The sequence below is a fragment of the Lacerta agilis genome, chromosome 8 (assembly GCF_009819535.1).
Source record: "Lacerta agilis isolate rLacAgi1 chromosome 8, rLacAgi1.pri, whole genome shotgun sequence".
NCBI classification, from domain to species: Eukaryota; Metazoa; Chordata; class Lepidosauria; order Squamata; family Lacertidae; genus Lacerta; species Lacerta agilis.
In genome coordinates this window covers 53,892,317-53,912,833 of record NC_046319.1, presented here as the reverse complement: position 1 = coordinate 53,912,833, position 20,517 = coordinate 53,892,317, and the positions used below count along the sequence as shown (strand labels likewise).

Sequence of the window (20,517 nt, the reverse complement as noted above, 5' to 3'; positions counted from 1 at the left end):
TAATGACAACCACCTTGTCTTGCTATGAGATAGCAGCTTTTTGTATTCAATATCTACAAATTCACAGTACTCCTTTAACTGCTCCGTTCGGACTGTATAGATGTGAAAGTACTGGTATATCTTGAAAATGATGCTCTCAACATCGACATCCAAAGTTTCTGCTGCCTGATGAACACAGTTATTCAAAATGTGTCCTGGACATCCCACACCAATTAAAGTTTTGTTATCTAGCTCATTGTTCAACTTTGCGAACACATTTCTTCCTTCTGAATCCCATCGTATCCCTCCAAACATTGTGTTGCAGTTGTCACCTATGAATGCTATGCATTTCTTTAGCAGTCCTTTACTTTCAAGAGTTTCCTTCACGTATGACAAGATTGTATCTGCAGTCTCATTGGGTTGGCTTTGCATTTCAATTATTTTGGACTGCAAACCACCACTTTTCCAGTCAAAATACTGAATAACTATTGGAAACACCTTTACTGAACCATGGTTACTCCCATCAGTAGAAACTCCACAATAACCTATGTCATTTTCTTCAATGCTTTTCAAAACATTTTCCAAACAGTCGGGTGCCAATACAGAATTTACAATTGCCTCTGTCTTGGTTTTTGCACTTGAAAACTTCCTTGCAATATCAGAATCTGGGAATGATGTTTTCAGTAGGCCTGATGTGCACGCCATCACGTTATAACTGTTGTGGTGCTTAACAGTGTGAAAAGCAAAAGTTCCTTCAGCTGCGGTTACTTCATCTTCCAATTTGCTACACGGTTTTATGAAAAAGTCTGTTACTTGTGCTGAAGAAGCTTCTCCTCGAATTGCCTTTTTGTGTTTTTCGGACTCCACGTGTGATTGCAGGTCGCCTCCTCCTTTATTTGCCACAGAGACAAATGTACCCGGTTTACATATCATGCATTCACCTTCGAAATCATCTCTACCTCTTCTAAAACAGGTATACTTCTTCTGTAGCCCAACACTAAATTTACATTTTCTTTTCGGCATTTTGTTGCGTAGAAGCACAAAATCTCAGTTTTGTCCGAAATGTTTGAACCAGAAAGCAAAAAACAGCTCTTGAAAGTAGTATGCAGAACTTAATAAGTTTATACAATTATCCATTCCATATGGGCAAAAATTAGTCCAAGGTGTTATCCAGAATTTAATGAGAATTTCAAAAGTTAATGAGGTGGGTTCTGCAGACTTCAGAAGTGTTTGAAGTGGAAAAGTGACTGAGCAGGTTATAATCCCAATTCCCTTTTTAGGCAACGTTTCCCCTTTTCAACCGAAGCAGACTCTGCAGGTCAACATCCAGCTACTTTCCCCCCACAAGCTGAGGCAACAGGTTGCAAAATATCCAGGCCTCATGTTCAGAATCCAGATCACCTAGAAGGCCAGGCTGGGAAGAAGAGACAAGACACATTGCAATCAATGTTCCTTTCTCCAGACGTGAACACCATAGCCTTAAAATAAGAACATGCAACGAAATCCACGCTGATAGTGCTGGAAACGTGCAAAAGTCGGCAGCAAAAAGGGGAGGGGAGAATGTCTCACTGAGGGTGAAACGGGGATACTATCATGGGAGACAGGCGCGAAGAAAACCGGAGGAATTAAAACTGCAACCAACCACGCTGCCTGGCCCAACGAACTAGCCAAAGAGAAGGCAATCCTTCGTGAAAGGAGGAGTTGCAGCTGCAACCTCAAGGCATAAGAGTTACTCGACAAAAGTCCCCGTTACGCAGCGTGTGGCTTACTTCCGAATAAACACGCAAAAGGACGGCGCTGCAAACCACCAGAGGTGGGAAGTTCGGATCCGAGACCCGAGGAAAGCAAGAGGGGGCGGGAGGAGGAAAAGCGCCCGCGGATCTCAGCGCCTAACCTGCGGGAGTGCGCGCGCGTTTCCTGCCCTCCTCCTCCTCCCCTCCCATTTCATAGCCAGGTAAAGTCGGGGACGGCTCCCCCCCCCCATCCGCCCCAGGTTGCCTTATCTACACTCTCCCTCCCTCGCAATCCGCCTCCAACTGCCGCCCCTCGACCAACTTGCGACCCATTATTTTTTTCCTCTTGGAAGAAGGGAGACGGGGGGGGGGGAAGGACGGAGAGGCCACATGCTTTAGGAAGGCGGTGAGAGACCGAACTATGGGAGCCTCAGATAGCCTGGCTTCTCCTCCCTCTTCTCTCTCGGGGACGCGCCCCGCCCCCCACACGCAAACACTGTTTCCTCCGCCTCCTCTTCCCCTCAGGCCGGTCGGCGGTGTGGAGAGAGGAGGAAGCGACAGGCTCTCACCTGTCAGCCAAGTTCCGGCAAAGCACAGCAGCTCCAGTCGGGATCCCGGATTTTGAACGCTCCTCTTTGCCGCCGTTTCTCCCCCGCCGCGCCCACAAGGCCTCGCTCCAGTCAGCCAGCCAGTTCCAAAATGGCGCGGCTCAGAGGCGCATCCGCGATGCCTTGCGAACAAGCCTCGCGAGAGTTCGCTGCTAACAGCCGCCACGAGCTGCAGACGAGACTTGGCTGCGGGCAGCAGGGGGGGCAGGTGGGCTGGGGGAGGGGACGCGCGCGCGCTAGACGTTCTACTACACTGTACATGTGCGAGGGTTGGGGAGATAATATTTCATTAAATATATCATATCATACCGGTATATCAACCTGCATCTTTCCATTATAACGGATTAGAGTTATAAAATAAGGGGCAGTTATTTGGAGAAGCAGGGGACTAAAAATGCAGTGAACGATATTATAGGCACTTGCTGAGAAACCCTCAATGTAGCTATGCCTACAATTAATTTGGAAGCAAATAACGGAAGACTTTTTTTAGTTTCCCCATTCTCCTCCGTCATCCAGCTCGGAGAACGAAGAGGGCGCCTGGACAGCGCCACTTCGCGACCGCTCTGAGGAACTTCAGGAAAAAGGAAGAAGAAAAGAGGCCGCGCTTGTCGCGCTTCACTGACGTCATCGAGAGCCGCGGTTGCCAGGGCAGCCAACGCCGAGGAAGATGATGGAGGAGAGTGAGGAAGAGCAGCAGCAACTGGTGCTGAGGAGAGTGGTGACGCTTCAGGTGCCGGAACGAGGTTTCTGGGTGGCATCTGTTGGCATGGTGGACCTGCCACTCAAGGCAGACGTAGGGGTGCTAGTCCTCATCGTTTGGCTTCCTATCGTGGCCTCATTCCCTCTGAGGACCCTGAAAAGGAGCAGCAGCCCTGGGAGGGCGGGATGCTTGATGTGGGTGCAAAGCAGATGCTCTACCACTGAGCCATTACTCTCCCTTCCAAACATGGCCTGCTTTGCGTAAATACACATTTCACCCATCCCACCCCTTGCAGCAAATAAACTGTTCTGCTTAAAGCATTTTGTGCTGCTGCTGTTTTTAAATGGAAATGGTGGCTTCTGTTAAAGTATGCCCATAGGGAAAAGTTCTCAAAAGTGGTGGTGCAGCATGTAATACATAAATACGCACACAATTATAGGCCCATGCCTTTTGCCCCTCTTTTTTTTCCTTTCCTGCCTCCAGCATCTCTTCCCTTGGGATTGGGGTCAGGAGCAGAGTATACTAGGACTTCTAACTTCCTCACTGGCCTTTCTCCTGTGTCTTCTACAGCAGCCTGGCAAAGGTGGAGATAGAAAAAAACTGTCACTATGTAATTCCTGCTTGTTGGGCTGCCTTTTAAAGCCCCAAGACTAGGAAGTGGGGGGACTCATGGCAACCCTAGAAGGCTGGTCTGTGTGGACTTGCCTTATTATAGCCAGGCTTGAGCCAATGGCCTTTAATTCCTTCCTAATTTGTGATTGTTATTTTTTATGATTCATTTACTTCCTAGGCTCATGTCAGGGGTTACCTGGTCAGGAAGAAATTTCAAAGCTTAAAGGGGGAATATGAGAGCATCATTAAGGAGATTGAAGGGGATCTGGATTGGCTGAAGTGGAACAGGCATTCCATGCCAGTGCCAGTGCTTCTTCCTAAGGTATGGTTACTGGTTCTTTCTGCTCTTGGTAGAAGCTGTCGTTGCTTATGATTTCACTGGCTTTTAATTGCACCAGGAGGAAAGAGAAGAGGGAAATGAAAACTGGCGTCAGTAAAAGTAAGGGTGATACTTAATGTTGCAGCCTTGTATTGAAAATGGTGCTCTTCTTCCTCTGTCTTAAATATAGTCTGTCCAGAAACTAATAAAAGGCAGGGAATTAAGTAGCCAGGAGCCAACAAGAACAAGTTGCATGAAAAGGAGGCAGCGCTTTGTTGTCAAGAAGAGCTACTGTTGTAAGAATTTTAAGGTATTTTATTTATATATAATAATTGTTATTAATGTACCAAAACAAAAACAGCACAGGAAGACAGGCCTCACTCCATTTTTTACTCCCAACTGACCAAGTATTTCTTTGTCTCAGGAACAAAAGGGGGGGGGGTTGCCCTCCAGCTACTCAGCAGCCCCCTGCCTGAGTGATAATCTCTGGCATCCTGATACCTGAGTGCCAAACAAAAGGGTGTGATTAACTTGGCTGGGAAATTGTTGTTGTTCAGTCGTTCAGTCGTGTCCGACTCTTCGTGACCCCATGGACCAGAGTACGCCAGGCACGCCTATCCTTCACTGCCTCTCGCAGTTTGGCCAAACTCATGTTAGTAGCTTCAAGAACACTGTCCAACCATCTCATCCTCTGTCGTCCCCTTCTCCTTGTGCCCTCCATCTTTCCCAACATCAGGGTCTTTTCTAGGGATTCTTCTCTTCTCATGAGGTGGCCAAAGTACTGGAGCCTCAACTTCAGGATCTGTCCTTCTAGTGAGTACTCAGGGCTGATTTCTTTGAGAATGGATAGGTTTGATCTTCTTGCAGTCCACGGGACTCTCAAGAGTCTCCTCCAGCACCATAATTCAAAAGCATCAATTCCATGGACAAAGACAACAGGCTGGGAAATAGGGAAATGTAAATATCTTTTGTTTCACTTGATGGGTTTTTGGTGGAGGGCAAGAGGAGACATGGGGGCAGGGTCCAGGATGCTCAGATCACTGCTAACAGACCCTCCCAATTTGTGATGTATGTATGATGTCTGGAGGGGTGGTCTTGAGCTGGAGGGGGGCAATTTCAAAAGTCTATATAGGAGCTTGCGCGCCATTGTTTTTGCTTGCAAAACACCCTGCTGCAGCAGTTTCTAATAAACAAGGCCTTGCTTTGGGAGACTCGGTATTGTCTTTGTCTTTTGTGCTGCATTGTCAGAAAGGGCTCTTAAAATATAGAGCTCTTCCCGGGGTTATGGACTCCCTTCTGGAGACAGACCCAGTTACAGAATTTTTATAACATTACGCTCCGAAAAAGACCTTGATTGCAAGATGCAGTCACCAGCTGAAATGGTGGCAAAAACTGAGGCTGAGGACCATCTTGTGGGCAGGCCCCCTCGGAATGTTTGCAGCCTGCCAGGAGAGAGTGAGGAAGGCAAGCAAGCACCACAGTAGCATGTCATCCAAATGGAGCAGCATGATCCTCAACAAGGAGTCTCCGAAGTTGAGCCAAGGTAAGGCATGTGGAACAATTTGAGATGTCAAGCTCCCACCCACTATCTTCCTTTGCTTTGCAGTACAGTTACTGTTTTTCTCTGTTCTTCAGCATCGTCACTCAACATGGTGCTTTTTGCTTATGCTAAAAAGGCAGGTCCCTGCCCCAATAAACTTACCTGGTAGTGGGGGGGGGCAGGGAAGAGGAGCCAACTGGAGGAGAGAGACAAGGGGAGCAGACTAAGTGGTTTCTTGACCTTTTGTGCACCTCTTGTTATGCAGAGCTTCATTTCCAAAGAGTACCAGAAATGCTCCAAGCTGTGCCTGACCTCCAGCGCTACCAAAAGCACCTGGCCATGGAGCTGCTGTGGCTACAACAAGCAATTGCTAGCCATAAGAATGCAAGAGCTGGTCCTCAAGGAGCCATGGGGTGCCTTCTGTGCATGGGGAGGAGATGCTAGGAGAGCAGGTGCTGCGGTGCAGAGCTGTGACTTCTTGTTCACACCTTTGTAAAATGATGCCTACAGCACCCTCCACCCTTGAGAAAAGAGCTGGTGGGTCTGGGGTGATTCTTCAGCTTTTGGTTCTTTTAAATTCAGTGGGTGGGTGCTCAGCCACAAATAGCTAGAATTGTCAGAGACAGTATCCATTGGAGTCTAAAGGGGATATAGCGTACGCTGGTTCTTATTAGTGTTTAATATTCATTTCAGAACCAACAGTGCACTAGGTGCTGTACAAAGGACAAGACTTCATCCCCAAATCATTTCCTTATTTCTCCCTTTTCTCTCTCTCTTTTCTCCCTCTCTCCCTTCTTCATAGTATTTGATCCTGAAACAGAAGTTGGGGAGCCCAGAGTGACTGCTGACTTGGAGGTCTCCAGCCTATGTTCCCAGTCACACAGAAACAGATGTAGATGCTTTTACCAGCCATCAGGGGGCAGAAAGCATTGGGGTAGCAGCTCCCACCATGACTGCAGGGAAGGGCTTGTAGTTCCCTGGAGTTGGCTACTCTGCATGCCCCCAGCTTTGATGCTTGTGAAAGCAACAGTGAAGATTCTCTTCCAATTTATCTGTTGTGAGTGAGGCCCAGAGCCCATTTCTACAGACTGATAGCTGGTATACCTTGGATGAAATCTGAACTTTACATGAGCTATTAGCACCCTTTGTGGTCCCTGTATTGGCTTGTTCTGCAGTCTGTTGGTTGTTGACCTTAGCTGCATGTGGGTGATTTGACAGACGGAAGTAAGTCCCAAATTAGAAACGGAGCTTTGTGGCTTCAAAGAGTCCAGCTCCCATAACTGTACTCCAGAACTTACAAATATTACTGTGAAGTGACAGACATGGATCTTAACCTTTGTAGAATAGGCTGCATTCAAGCCACACAGTGTTTAGATATGCGTCAGCACACTCACAACCACCTCTCCATCCTCCATGGACATTTTGTAAAAATATTTAAAAGCACACCTGTGGTAGAGGGTGTAGTGCAGAGACTTTTAAGGGAAGCTGGATGAAGAAAAAGCCGATACTGTGGGGAACACAAGAGAATAACAACTGGGTGGCATCATCATGTAGGTGTCCCATAACAAATGAGGGAACAATGTGTTAGCTCCCTGCTAAATGTGCAAAGCAAGTGCTGTTGGACTCTGGGGGAACTGCAAGTGTCTAGTGTAGACAACTCCTGGATGATTCTATTCCATTACTTACTTTGTTGTCCTAGTTCTCATGTTGCACTGGGCCAAACCATGGCTTACTGAGACCATATGAATGTGCTAGTGCCCAAAGAGGAACTCCTGTCCACCATGGTCCTCCCTGCTACTTGCCTTACTCTTGCTTTTGATGAGATGCTCTTTTCAAGGTGCCCTGTGCAAACAGGACCATTCTGCAGCTAGAAACTTGGATTTTCAAAGGGATTAAATGACTATCAAGAGCACTGGCCACGAACCCAATATCTTGGTCCCAGGCTTCTTTGGGGAGAGGAGAGATATGGATGTGACTACTTGAAACTAAACAAGCACATGCACAAACCTGGCTAAAAACCAGTTTCCTTCGGAACCTCCAGTTTGGCAGAGCTCCAGGCAGCCCGTCCTGGCCAGAAAGAAGAGACTCTGCCTGAAGTTTTGGCTTCCTGTTTCCTTCAAGGGGTTGAAGGGAGTTTCCGAACCTGTGTTTTTTGTTTGTTTGTTTGTTTTTGGCAGTTTGCATATCATGGTTCCCTCCTAAAGAATAGATGTTGCTTGATAAGTGGTATGTTGTATGGCACATGCCTTTGTTTGTGCTGCTCATAACACTAAAGGGACTCAAGGAGGCAGGTGAGTAGCGAGAGAATGTTTAACACTGTTTGGAGTCTCATCACCCACACCTGTAGGGATCGACATTTGCCCCCTTTTAAGGGAACGGGAAGAAATTCACTTAGCCAGGACCTTTCAGCTCTTAAGCTTTGGCACAACCGGAACCTCTTAGACTCTTGCAGACATAAATTTTATTTGTGGGGCCCTCCTTTCTATTCCCCCACCCAAATTGAATTGGGTAGGTCAGGTTTTGCTTTCAACAATAATTGCCAGCTAAATGATGTTTGTTTTGGTGGGGTGGTCATAAGCCTCACTCATTAGCTTCCCCCTTACACCAAATAATATAAGGGAAATGATACTAAGCCTCTCTTATGAAGCTGGCATAATAACCTTCCCATGCACAGACAGAAAGAAGTGGCACACAAGCCTTGAAAAAAATGTGGGGCAGGATAGGACCGAGAAGAATTTTAGGGTGACTGGAGACACTGGCCTTGGAGATGCTGTTTGTGTGAAATCCCAACACAGCTGATGATGTGTCACATTCCTAACTTTCAACAGATGGGAACAGGGAAGACCCTGCGCAGGCACAGGCTTTCTTTGGGGCATCTGGACCCAGAAGCCATGCCTTCTTTTCCCACTCCCTAGATGCAGGATGGCTTCCTTCCCCCAACACCCTTTCTCATCCCCTCATCCACTGCATTCCAGGCAATTTCCTGCCCAGCCCCCTCCCCTGCCTGCAAGAAAACATCTGGCTCCAATTAGAGCAGCAGCAGCAGGAGAGGACAGGCTATTTTTATCAAACCAAACTAGGGAGGAGTGGGATAAAGAGCAAAAGGAGCAGGGAGGAAGGGCCCTTTTTGTCCCAGGACCAATGACCCCAAATGTCCTACCAGGGGCCAGATGCTATCGGGTGGGGTTTGTTTTCTTGGATGGAAGAATTGGTTGCTTTCCCTAATTGCAAAATAAACTCTTTAATCATCTGATTTTCAGCTGTGCTTGTCCCTGTTCCGCACTGCCCATTCGCAGCCCAGACACATTTACTCTGCTCTCACTCTCCACACCTCCCACATCACCAGTGCTGTGTCTCTGGGAGAAAGCATGCAGTTACTGGACAGAGGTTGTGACCCTGGGAAGCCAACCCCAACCTGACCCCCCCCTTCCCACCAGCCTGTTACTGTTTTCCAAGATTCAGTCAAGGGACAGGCGGGGGGGGGGGAGGTGGTTTGTGGGAACCAGGCAGAGGGCTCCCAAACAAGGAGGGTCAGTAAGAGCCTTCAAGTAGCATGGGTACAAAAAGCTTTTCTTCCAACAACACAGGGAAGGTCTGGTGCAGCGGAGAACCAGCCTTTTTCAGGAAAAGAGTAGACATCCTTCATGTTGGTGGGTCTGTGTGTGTGTGGATGGGGACAGAGAGAAAGTTAAAGGAAGTTATACTACCAAAATATGCTTGGAACATGGCCAAGAGTCTCTCAGACTCCCCCGCCCTCTCAGACCTCCCATCTGGCTCCTTCCTGTGCATTAGGGGGCTTGGAGAGAGAGGCAATTGGCAAAGCATCTCAACCAAAGGAGGTTCCACCAAGGGCAGGAGAAAGCTAGCCTTCCTGCCTGCTTCCCCCAATTTCCTTGTTACCCAGGTAAAATTAGGCAGAGGACCAGAGGTGAGACCAAGACCACAAGGCAAGTTGTAGAAAACTGGAATTATGTTTATGAAAGATAAGGCACATTTTTACACAAAAGTTTACCGGCCTGTTATAAAGCAAGATTGTCCTGTATGCAACATGGGTCTGTGCAAAGTTGAAAGAGTTCCCCTCTGGGGTACATGGGCACCAGGCACAAAGCCCCACAGGACCAGTGGGAGGGTTGTTAATCCCCCCCTTTTCCATCCGGGGAAAGAGCCATAAAGGCCACTGGACAAGGCTGCTGCTTGATAATACTTGGCCAAACCACACCCTGTTTGTGGGAAGAAGAAGAAGAAGAGTTTGGATTTGATATCCCGCTTTTTACTACCCGAAGGAGTCTCAAAGCGGCTAACATTCTCCTTTCCCTTCCTCCCCCACAACAAACACTCTGTGAGGTGAGTGGGGCTGAGAGACTTCAGAGAAGTGTGACTAGCCCAAGGTCACCCAGCAGCTGCATGTGGAGGAGTGCAGACACGAACCCGGTTCCCCAGATTACGAGTCTGCCGCTCTTAACCACTACACCAAACTGGCTCCCTCCTGGGATGAGAGGAGTCAGGCAGCAAAGGAAGTGCTGGGGTCATCCCCAAGCTGCCTCCCTGCAGGATGCTCCCCAGTTGTGCATCAGCCTGGCTGAAGGTGGGATGAGATGAAGTGCTGCACCCTGAGAATTCACTGGGAGTTTCCTGGTAGTGTGGAAAAATACTGAAGCTGGCACTTACCTGTTCCCTATGCAACTCCTTGAAATAATAAACATCATTTGGGAGGGGTAGGAGAAAAACAGGCTTCCAACACAGCCAGGAAAAAAGGGAGATACAGAACTTTGTAACGGTTGATCTGTCTCCCTTGGTGTGTGGTTGTGTGTAAGCATAGGTGGGTTGAAGGTCCTTGCAGTCTATTCCCTCCAACCCATTCCTTTAGAGGTACCTGGACAGGTGCAACAAGATCCCCCCCACTGCCGCCACAGTCCTCCCCAAGAGCACCATATTCCTTTTTTGCCTACTAGATCAGTTAAGCACAATGCAATCCAGAGTCCTGCATGCAAGTACTGAGTCTGGTTCTGTTCAGGCTGGTGAACTGCAACCCTCGTACCTTTCTGTTACTGCAGTGGGCACTGCTACACCACTTTCCATGTTCCCTACACATGTCAATTGTGAAAATCAGGAATAGTCCTCACATGTAAACAAAGGAACTGGCATTAGTTCTGTGTGCTGCTCCTTTACTTTGCCTGCACTGCCTTTCCTCTCAAGTTCCCAGGAGGAAAAGGAGCAGAGTCCTTGAATTTGCTGTCCAACAGTTTAACTAAGTCATCTTGGTCCTTCTTGCCATTTTATCACTGTCACTTGATCCTCTCTCACCCCTGTGCAAAACCGCTGCCTCTTATCTGGCATCAGGGCAGGTCTCGCAATGTTTGAGATACTGGCTGCATGAAGTGATTAACCATAAATCCCTTGAGGTGAGACAAGGGGGTTCAAGAGTTCAGTAGCAGTCCACCCTGCCCGGGTGAGGAATGTGACCATGGCCAACCATGGGTCAGTAGTAGTGGACTCTGCCAATAGTGCCAGTGCCTGTGCCCAGGATGTCAGGCTGCCCGTTGCGCCAGATCTCCCGGAGGATGCGCTCCCGCTCCTCCAGCCGCTGGGCGCGCTCCAGCTCTTCTGCTGAGGCAAAGACGTTGACGGTGAGGGTCCCATCAGGGGTGGAGTGGGCCTCCAGCGGCAGCTCCGTCATAGCCAAGGGGGGCTCAGAAGCCGCTTGGTCAATGGTGTCTTCTTCCTCCTCATCGTCATCATCCTCCTCGTCCTCATCTTCACTGAAGTCACGTAGGCTTTTTCGGGGCTTGCGGGGGATGGCCTGAGGCTGCCATGAGATATGGATGACCAACAGGCACAGGGTCAAGACAAGGCCAAAGCAGACCCCCAGCACGAAATAAAGGCCAAAGCTCTCAGGGTGATCTAGATGAGAGATACATGGAGGAGAGGGTCAGAAATAGGCCAGGAAGACCACTGAGGAGACCGGCTTTTGAGATTCAAATGGTAGTGAAGGGGACAGAAATGGTTAAGAATTGGGGCTCCCACAGACTCTGTAGACATTAGGCGGTAAGAAACTGAGTTGATTTGCCATTTCTTTGTGGATGCTGGAATTTTAGTAGCCAAACACTGAAAGACACTGGAGATTTAAACTATTGTGCAGCTGGAGGTGAAGGGCTGTTCAGTACTAAATGCTTAAAACTTAGATAACTACTATGGTGGAGGGAAAGTAGAATGCCATATATATAAAATATAGGGATACAGTTTCTTCTGTGTGAAAAGAAATGGCCTTTGAATAGCTGGGATGCAATGAGGGAATACGGAAGTGGGTACAGGAAGAAGGCAATTAATTTGACACTAGTCTTTTGCTGAGGTTTCTTAAATGGTTACCAGAGTATTATTTATTTATTTATTTCACATTGTAAATGCTCAGTTTCAGGCATTTGTGAATTGCACATCAAGGGATGGGTAGCCTTCATCCTCAATGACACAGCGGTATACAAATTAGTTTATGAATGAATGAATGAATGAATGAATGGAAGAGTACGGTGTTGAATGAAGTCAAGGAGGTATCCTAAATCACATTGCACTGTATGGAGCAATATAACTTTTATGATGAAGTTGACCAAGAGGGTTCCTTAACTTGAAATGCAGTGGACTATATTGGCTTCTGAGAGAAGAAATCCAAAGGCTGGTGGCTAAATTGGTCGGTCAGTTCATAAATGCAGGTAAACCAGACTCCCTTCTGGGGATGGGAAGGAAGGAGGTTGGCCTGTCATTTTGAAACAGGAGGAAGAAGATCCTCCATCCACATCCCAAGATAGTGTGTTGAGGATGGATAGTGGGAACAAGATGCCACCTCTGGCCAAGTGCCAGAGACTGCCATTGCTCACATATATGTCCGCCCCTGCCCCCATTTCCTGACCCACCTCTGATGTGTGCATAGGCTGCTATGCTGTTGCTCAACAGCTCCATCTCCCTCTTGTGGGTCTCCATGGTGGCTCCTCAGTGGCACCTGGGAGGACAGGGAGGAGGGGTCGTTATTAGCATATTAGAAGAAGAAGAAGAGTTTGGATTTGATATCCCGCTTTATCACTACCCGAAGGAGTCTCAAAGCAGCTAACATTCTCCTTTCCCTTCCTCCCCCACAACAAAAACTCTGAGGTGAGTGGGGCTGAGAGACTTCAAAGAAGTGTGACTAGCCCAAGGTCACCCAGCAGCTGCATGTGGAGGAGGGGAGACACGAACCCGGTTCCCCAGACTACGAGTCTACCACTCTTAACCACTACACCACACTGGCTCTCCTGCCCACTTTCTTAGAATTAGGAAACATGGTTCATCTAACGATTCGTTCAGACAGGAGGCAGCTCGACTGGAAAGAGGACTAAATGACAGAGGGTGTCCATGAAGAATTGCAGAGAATATCAGACTAAGGGCCTTCAGAAAGTACACAGAGGACCTTCTATCAATATCCCTGCTGAGCAGCAAGGACAGAATTGTTTGTGGTCTGAGATAGGACAGTGTCACCAATGGTCTTCAGAATTGTATTCACAAACATTGGCATCTCAAGATGATGTTCTAGGTTTAGACAGAAAACCTTTAATCACAAAAGAACAAGGAACTTAAAGGACTGGTTGGTCCACAGCGACTCTAGTGTAAAATCCACAACAGTCCATTATCTTGGGAATATCTAATCCCTGCAGACACTGCATTCACTGTAATCATACAAGTAAATTTTACACGTTCACAAATCCAACAGTTTATACCAGCCAACATTTCTCCATGTGCAGCATTTATGTAGTATTATGCCATTTGGTGTGCATGCAGGAAACTGTATGTGGGTCAAACACAAAGACCACTGCAGATGAGCACCTCAGTAACGTGTGGGATAAAAACAAGGTACACCGTCCCCACTGTGAATCATTTCTTAGAACCAGGTCACATAAAGCTGAATGCCTGCAAGTTAAATGCATGTGGGTTGCAGGTCTATTGTATCTCTAAGATGCCTTCAACAAAGGAATTTCTCTAAAATGGGTCGGGCTTTTAATAAATTGATTGTGGCACTCCTGAGAACTTCTCTCTCTTGGTTTTGCTCACACTATTGGGTGCACAGACCCAGAACACTTAAGCTTAAACGGCAAACAGCTGAGATATTTTAAAATAGTCAAATAAAAGAAACCTTGGGGGCTTGACTGTGCCAAACAACTGCCCCCCCCCGTTAATTAGCAAAACAGCTGCCTTGCTTCCCTCAGGCCCCCAGGCCAGTCATGGGGTTGCTGGACAGGACAGCCTCTCAGGCTACAAAGTCCTGTGACAGTCATCCCTCCCAGGGGGCCTCTTCCGACATGCGTCACACACCACACCCCAGGCAAGCTTGGATGGAGGCATCTGTCAGTGACTCCGCAAGCTGAAAAGAGGGGTGCCAAAGGATACAAATAATTTCCTGTGGCATTTAATCTTCTCATTGACCCAGGCCTTTGAGTTTCATGCCCGAACAGGGTTTGAACCCAAGTTTCTCCATACCCAAACCCAATGCATTATTCACACTGCCTTGTCATGCACCGAGGCCCAATGTTTAATTTACGGTTGTGCATGATCCTGGGAACTGAGTCCCAGCAAATGTTTCCTCTCTTCCCCCATCCCTTAAGCCCCCCACCCCACCCCCAGGGCACTTCCTGCCACTGTCACAGGAAAAGATGCATCCTCAGTGGTGGGAAGATGGCTTGTTGTTTGGAGACCGGATGTTGCCTTTTCCTCTGCCCCCACCCAGCAACAGCCGCACTCAGGAGTCTTCCAGGTCAAGGCTATTTCTGGCAGGTTGAAAAGATGTTGCAGAGGGTCCAGAGGACACACTCCAGGGTGGACGGAACAAGGGCCGGGGAATAAGCTGATAGTCAACGAATTGTAGATGCTGGAAGGAACCCTGAGTATAATCTAGTCCAGCCCCTTGCAATGCAGGAATATGTGGCTGTCCCATAGGGGGATCAAACCTGCAATCAGAGCAAAAAGGTCTTGGGGACAGAAGGACAGATTGGGTCTGAGACTCTCAGGTTCAAACTAGATCTGAGTCAAAAGCTTTGAAGGTTCTTAAGCTGCACGTGAACAGGAATTTTCACCAATATTACTACCCACAGCACTAACTCCTTAAACAAGGCCTTGGGCAAATAATTATTCCTGGCCCCACTTCTTCTGCTGAATAATAGGTAGAAAGCACCCCCCTGTCTCATACTCCCCCCCCTATTCAGGACAACATGCTGGATTGGATGCCCCCCAGACAGATGCCAGCCTCATCTGCAAACAGAATTCTCACCCCTCACCCCACAAGCTTTTCATGAGTCCAAGATTTAAAGCTCTGAGTGACCCTTTGATGAGAGCCAGGCAGCTGGGCTGGGCAGCAGGCCAGAGAAGAAAGAGGGTGTTGTTTCTGGGGGGAAAATTACCTCCTCTTCTGAACATGCTAAGGATAAACCATGCAAAGTTATGGGCCCTAAACATAACAACATAAGACCAGCTTGCGGGATCAGGCCCATGGCCCATCTAGTCCAGCATCCTGTTCTCACAGTGGCCAAACAGATGTCCTAAAGGGGAAACAGCAACCAGGATTTTTCCTGTGGTTTCCAGCAACTGGTATTCAGAAGCTTTGCTGCCCCTGACTGGTCATGGGTAGTAGCTATCATGGTTGTTAGTCATCAATAGCCCTCTCCTTTGTGAATTTGTCTAAACCACTTTTAGAGTCATCTAGCTTGGTGACTATCACTGCCTTGCTGATCCGGGGTGTGAGTTTGGTCACTACTGCTGGGAAGGAGAGCACCTCCTCCTGTTACGTCCCACTGTTCATCTCTACAAGGAATGCAGAGAAGGTCCTGCATCAGGGGTCTGTTCAGCTCCTACCAGACTGGCTAAGCAGTATTTCCACATAAGTTGGGGATAACAACAAAGTTGTAAGGGAGGGATCCAGGGGGTGTTGCTGCTAAATTCCACCAAAGGTGAGAAATGTCGGTTCTCATTTGTCTGTGATGTTGAAAAATACGCACACACCCCTCAACCAACCCCATGGCAGTACAGCAGGGAAGGAATGGGAAAGGGAGTCTAAAAACCACTTGCAAAAATATTTGTAAAACTCGGAAATGGGAATGAGACATTTGGGCACAGAGGATGAAACCCTTAAACAAACAAAAAATGAAGAAAAACAGACTTGTGCCATCGATAACTAACACATACATATTGGGGTATGGGTAGGAAAGGGGTCCCCCCATGACCTGTTTTTCATCTGTTTTTGCTAATAAGCATAGAGATAAATGCTTCCATAATCTCATCAAAATAATTTGAGATAACGGAATAATTTTAAAAATAGAGATTTCTGTTATAAAACCAATCTCACCAACAAAGCCCAGCCTTGTCCTATTTTTTCAAATATCAAGCAGGGGAGAATAAAGAAAAAAGAAAGAAAAAGACTGCAGAGGAACCTTTTGTGAGTAGGGAAAGCTATTTAGAAGTTGCCTCAGATTCTCTCCCACCCCCACTGGTACTTTCTGGGGAACTCTCCTAGATGGTTTTTTTTGTTTTTTGTTTTGGAAGGGTGAATGAATTTCAAAGAGGGACCAGGCAGCTCCTCCTCCAGTTGAGCCTGAAATTAAAATGGAAACTGGCTTGGCTTGGTTGGAGTCTCTCCTGTACTGACCAAATTGCCCAATGATGCCTGGCCTGTTGCAGCAGAAAGCCAAGAGTGCAGGAATGCAGGGGAGGAAGGGGGGGAACCAGCAGAAGCTGGACACAGATGCAGCTTCAGGCACAGTCCTGGTGCTCAATGTTGTTTTAAGAGCATCTACTGGAATGTGCTAGCTAATAACAAAGGCAAGAATAACCAAAAGCATGCACAGAGCGCATCCCTCACATTGATGAAACATTGCCTGTTATTTGGGGGAGGGGCAGGTGAGAGCAAATCTAGAAGGTTAATTTTTCAATTTCAACCCTTGGGCTGTTTATGGGTTCTATATAACATCAAATTTTAAAAAAGGAAGGAGTTTTGGTGTGGGTGTGGGTGTGTTTTTTTTGGGGGGGGGAGACTTTGTGAATATGTTACGGTGAACTGCAGCTTTGGCTGAAGACATAATGTTAGTAGGGACTGGGAAAGGCTCCGTGAAATGGGATTTTCCACAGAGCGTTAAAGATGCAGAAACTGATCTCGCCCGGCAGTAACAACAGAATATTAAGATGTTACTGGGGGACTTGACCGGAGGTACAAGTCGTTGGCAAGACTCAGCCTAGAATTTAATAATAAATTATTGTCTCTAAGCATGGGAAGAATGCTCTTGCATCCACAGCAAGTCCCCTCCCCCAATTTGGGATAAGAGAGGACTCTCCAAGGGCAGAGGTGATAGCTAGCCAGGTCTGCTTTGTGAAATTAAGAGCAGTTACCCCATCCATGGGTGAAAGTGAGCCATGCAGGTTCAGGAGCTACACCTGAGTAGGTTATTCATGCCACTACAGTAAAGGATGCAAGGAGGATTTAGTGGAGGCCAGAGATGGAGCCAACAGGGCTGTCCCTAGAGGTGGACTCTCCTTCACTGGAAGTTTTAAAGCAGAGGCTGGAAGGCCATCTGCCAGAGATTCTTTAGCTGTGATTCCCACATTGAATGGGGTTGGACTAGATGACTCTTAAGAGTCCCTTCTAACTCTACAATTCTTTGATTCTAGGAACAAGCACAACTTCTTCTAAAGGAACAGTTGCCAGAGTACAATCGGACTGCAATCCCAAGGCTTGTTCACCCACTATTTCCAATGAGAAGCTCCTTCCACAAAGCTCCTTCTATCAGCCCATCCTTCCCAAATGGCACAGGGACAGGATCCCCACTCAGGCATCACCCAAAAAGGATGAGATGCAACACCAAAAGAGGGGCAAAGAGGATGGAAATACAGTACACCTCACCCTGGCAGGGAAGTTTGTGGGTCAGGCAACCTGTGCCCCTGTGCTTGGTCTGCTATCCAAGTGCATAGATGTGGATGGGCAACTTCCAGCTCTCCTTTCTGAAAAGTTTGCTATCTTCATAGCAGATTCGAATGGGACCGTTACAAAGGGGCTCATGCAATTAGCAGCTTCTGGGCAGCCACAGAATCCAGCTATCAGACCAACATTGAGAAAGGGTGCCAGGCTTACCGAGCGCAGGGTCCGTCCGATTTCAAGGCTGCTGCTCTGCCTCCATTGCAGTCCCTGTCAGAAGAAAGGCGCCTCTGAGAAGGAGGGGAGAAAGGGAGCCCCCCTGCTTGAGCGGGATCTTACAGAGCAACAGCAGGCTGGCCTCTGGACCGAGCGGCTAATGGAAACTGCCGCTCACTTCCGTGCAGCTGGAAGCACACAAATGTCAGGACCCGGCCTGGCTCCCTTTGGACAGTGAACCCGCCCCCCTCCCCTGGAGCAGGAAGCCTGGGCTGGACGCACGGACGGACACACACACACCCAGGGACACACAGAGGGAGGAGAAGAGAAGGCCTCCTGTTTCTCTGCGTTCCGGGGAGGAGCAGCCCCCGGGGCAGCAGAGGGCCAGGCAGCAAGGAGGAGAGGCTTGCAAGGGCCAATAGACTGCAAAATCCTTTGCGAAAGGAGCTGTCCCTGTGACCGCCCGCCTGCCGTGGTGGTTGAAGGGGCCCAGAGTCCACGGGAGGAAGTCAGGATCAAAAGAGGTCCACACAAAGGACCCTCTCTCTCTGCAACAGGGAGGCCTCTGAGTTTGGGCTTGGGTTGGCATCAAGACCCGCTGGGTGTGTTTGCACAGCCAGGGCAAGAGAAACACCCTCCTGCCAGCAGAGGAAGAAAACGGCTCCTTTGGGCTTCTCGGATTTGGTCCCGGGCTTCATCAGCAGAGCTTGGTTTTTAAAAGGAGGGGTGCTGGATGGGGCCCCCAAGGCTGCCTCCTTCTGGATGGGAAACTAGTCAGTAAGCTTAACTACACGGAGCAGCAATTTCTTAGTTTAAGAGGGGAAAGGCTCTCTCTGCACGTGGCTCAGAGAAACTCTGCTCCTGTTTCTCCAAGCTAAGCGGTTCTCAGATTAAGCTCCCCAAACGGCACCCTGGCAGCATGCCTCCAATGGGAGGGGTGCTCATTAGATGTAGCATGTTAAGTTTAACTCAGCCCCACAGGAGAGAAAACAAGCACTGCGGCCAAGGCACTGTCCCAGGAGGCCACGCTGGTTGGCACACCCCGCAAGGGAGGATTTTTTTGGTGCGCGTCAAAATAGCTTCTCCTGCCGTTGCCAAGATTTCTCCCCCAAATGTCAAAACCGCGCACAGGCCACAAATACAGCATCTAGTTCCAGCAGGTTTTGCAAACCCTGTTATCGAAAAGACAAACGCCAGGTGCCCTGTCTCAGGGAGAAGCGCTGCATTCAGACAACCAAACTTTCAGTGGAGGGACCCTTCCAAGAATGTGGGCGGCTGCCCACCCCCACCTCCCCAAATACATTAGAAATACTGGTCAGCCTGATAAGGAAAAGGATCCGGCCATCTGCTACAGAAATATATAGTGACTGCTCCCCTCTGCCATTGGTTCAAATTTGGCACACATGTTTTCCTGGCACACCAAAGTGCTCTCATACCTCTGGGCACTCCAGCCTTTAAGTCCCTCAGCCTTTTAGTCACTAACCTCAGCACCCCGGCAGTGGCAATAGGGCTGGGAAGGATCAGGACTCCTCTAGCATCCTCTCTCTTTCTCTACTTCACAACACTGAGCTCAAAAGCAGCTGTCTCCTTGGCTGCAGCAAGTTTGGTGGCTGGAGTTTTCCTGGGACTGTGAGTGATGGCTGCTGAGTTCAGCCCAAGTGGGGCAGCGGACACAGGGGCAGCCAGATCCTGTTTTTCCCAGAAATATCCGGATGGATGGAGGATGAAGAGAAAAATCCAAAAAATGTGACACATCAGCAGAGATGAGTCAAGCCAGGCCAGCAATAGAAAACACAGACCCCCTTCGGTGGGTGAGGGGCTTCTGGCAATGAGCAGGAGGAGGGATGCCAAGTATTCAGCCACAGGAAATGAGGGGTGCTAGGGCCCTCTCTTGTTTGTGGTGGTGGTGGAGGGGGGGGGCAGTCACTGCCTCAAGTAGTGGAGCTGTTCCCCCAGCCAAGTCAGTGGCTTCTCCCAATCTGTACTTATATGTCTGGCTGTATCTGTCCGACAAAGGGCTGGTTGGCTAGTCTGGTGTGTGTGTGTGTGTGTGTGTGTGTGTGTGTCTGTCTGTCTGTGTGTGTGTGTGTGAAGTCAATGAAGTGGCCAGGCTTGAGTGAGAGTTGACACTTCACTACCACAAAGAGGGGTGATGAGGTTGAAGCTGCCAGCCTTGAGGAGACCCTGCCATAGGCACATTATGAGTCCAGACTAGGGCCACTAAAATAATGTGAACTGGCCCTAGATTGACCCTTGCAACCTCTTCCACAATCTTCCCCTCCTCCCCTCAATGCAGCAGCTCAGCTCAGTTCTCATAAGCTCCCGCCATCCAGCCCCCCCCCCCATTCCCTGGTCTCCACACAGCTCAAACATCTGGTTAATGATTAAAGCAAAGTCAAAAGGCTTGAAGTGCAGGGAGAGAGCAGTGGAGGAGGGTGACTCAGGGTGCCAACTTTTCAGCTGCGAAGTGTAACTGCGCCTTTGTAACAGCAGATTGGGCCGCAGACTTTTGCAGGTGAAAGGAGAAATGGTCTCAGTGTTGTTGGAGGCACAAGAGCAGGCAAGTCCTGCATCTTCATAGTCAGCTGGCAGGCTGGAGGGTGCAAGAGGAAGCAGGTGGAAAGAGAAACTGAGTCCCAAGACAAAGTAGGTGTGTGCTTGCAATAAGGCCACTGGCTGATGCCATCCTGGTCGGTGCCCTTGGCTCACTTTTTCGTTTCTGCAGTATTCTCAACTGGCTCCTTAGGTTGGGGCTGAGTCCCGGCTGCTTAGGGGAGTCTGCAGCACTCTATGTGTGCATTATTGGAACTGCTGAAGAGCACCCAACTGGGGCAGCTAAGTCCATTTGGCCCTAGCCAGAGCCATGGACAAGAATGTCGCCTGGACTTTTCAG

At 48.6% G+C, this 20,517-nt stretch overlaps 2 protein-coding genes across 4 annotated transcripts; one reads left to right on the top strand and one right to left on the bottom strand.

Annotated features, from left to right (window-relative positions):
• The first annotated feature begins 2,828 nt into the window (after positions 1-2,828).
• On the top strand, positions 2,829-5,935 carry LOC117051956 (IQ domain-containing protein C-like). Its single transcript, XM_033158683.1, is given in 5 exon segments — positions 2,829-3,050; positions 3,811-3,959; positions 5,264-5,432; positions 5,434-5,494; positions 5,757-5,935. Coding segments are annotated over 5 exon segments (621 nt in total). The 5' UTR covers positions 2,829-2,987.
• A 4,049-nt stretch (positions 5,936-9,984) lies between these two features.
• EVA1B (eva-1 homolog B) lies at positions 9,985-19,219 on the bottom strand. 3 transcript variants are annotated; one of them, XM_033157516.1, is made up of 4 exons: positions 19,108-19,219; positions 17,625-17,678; positions 12,397-12,482; positions 9,985-11,392 (listed from the first exon to the last, which is right to left on the bottom strand). In XM_033157516.1, the coding sequence occupies exons 3-4, from the start codon at positions 12,461-12,463 to the stop codon at positions 10,971-10,973; spliced, it is 489 nt and encodes a 162-aa protein (XP_033013407.1). In that variant the 5' UTR covers positions 12,464-12,482; positions 17,625-17,678; positions 19,108-19,219; the 3' UTR covers positions 9,985-10,970. The 3 variants fall into 3 exon arrangements, with proteins under 3 accessions (XP_033013407.1, XP_033013408.1, XP_033013406.1); XM_033157517.1 differs by lacking the exon at positions 17,625-17,678 and having other exon boundaries at positions 19,108-19,214; XM_033157515.1 differs by lacking the exon at positions 19,108-19,219 and having other exon boundaries at positions 17,625-18,391.
• Positions 19,220-20,517: the final 1,298 nt, after the last annotated feature.

What these genes read in the sequence shown, in the direction of transcription:
- EVA1B (XM_033157516.1), bottom strand. Translation starts at nt 12,463, where the DNA reads ATGGAGACCCACAAGAGGGAGATGGAGCTGTTGAGCAACAGCATAGCA. An exon ending in AGCCTATGCACACATCAGAG is followed by an intron (nt 11,393 to 12,396) that starts GTGGGTCAGGAA and finishes TCTCTCATCTAG; the next exon opens with ATCACCCTGAGAGCTTTGGC.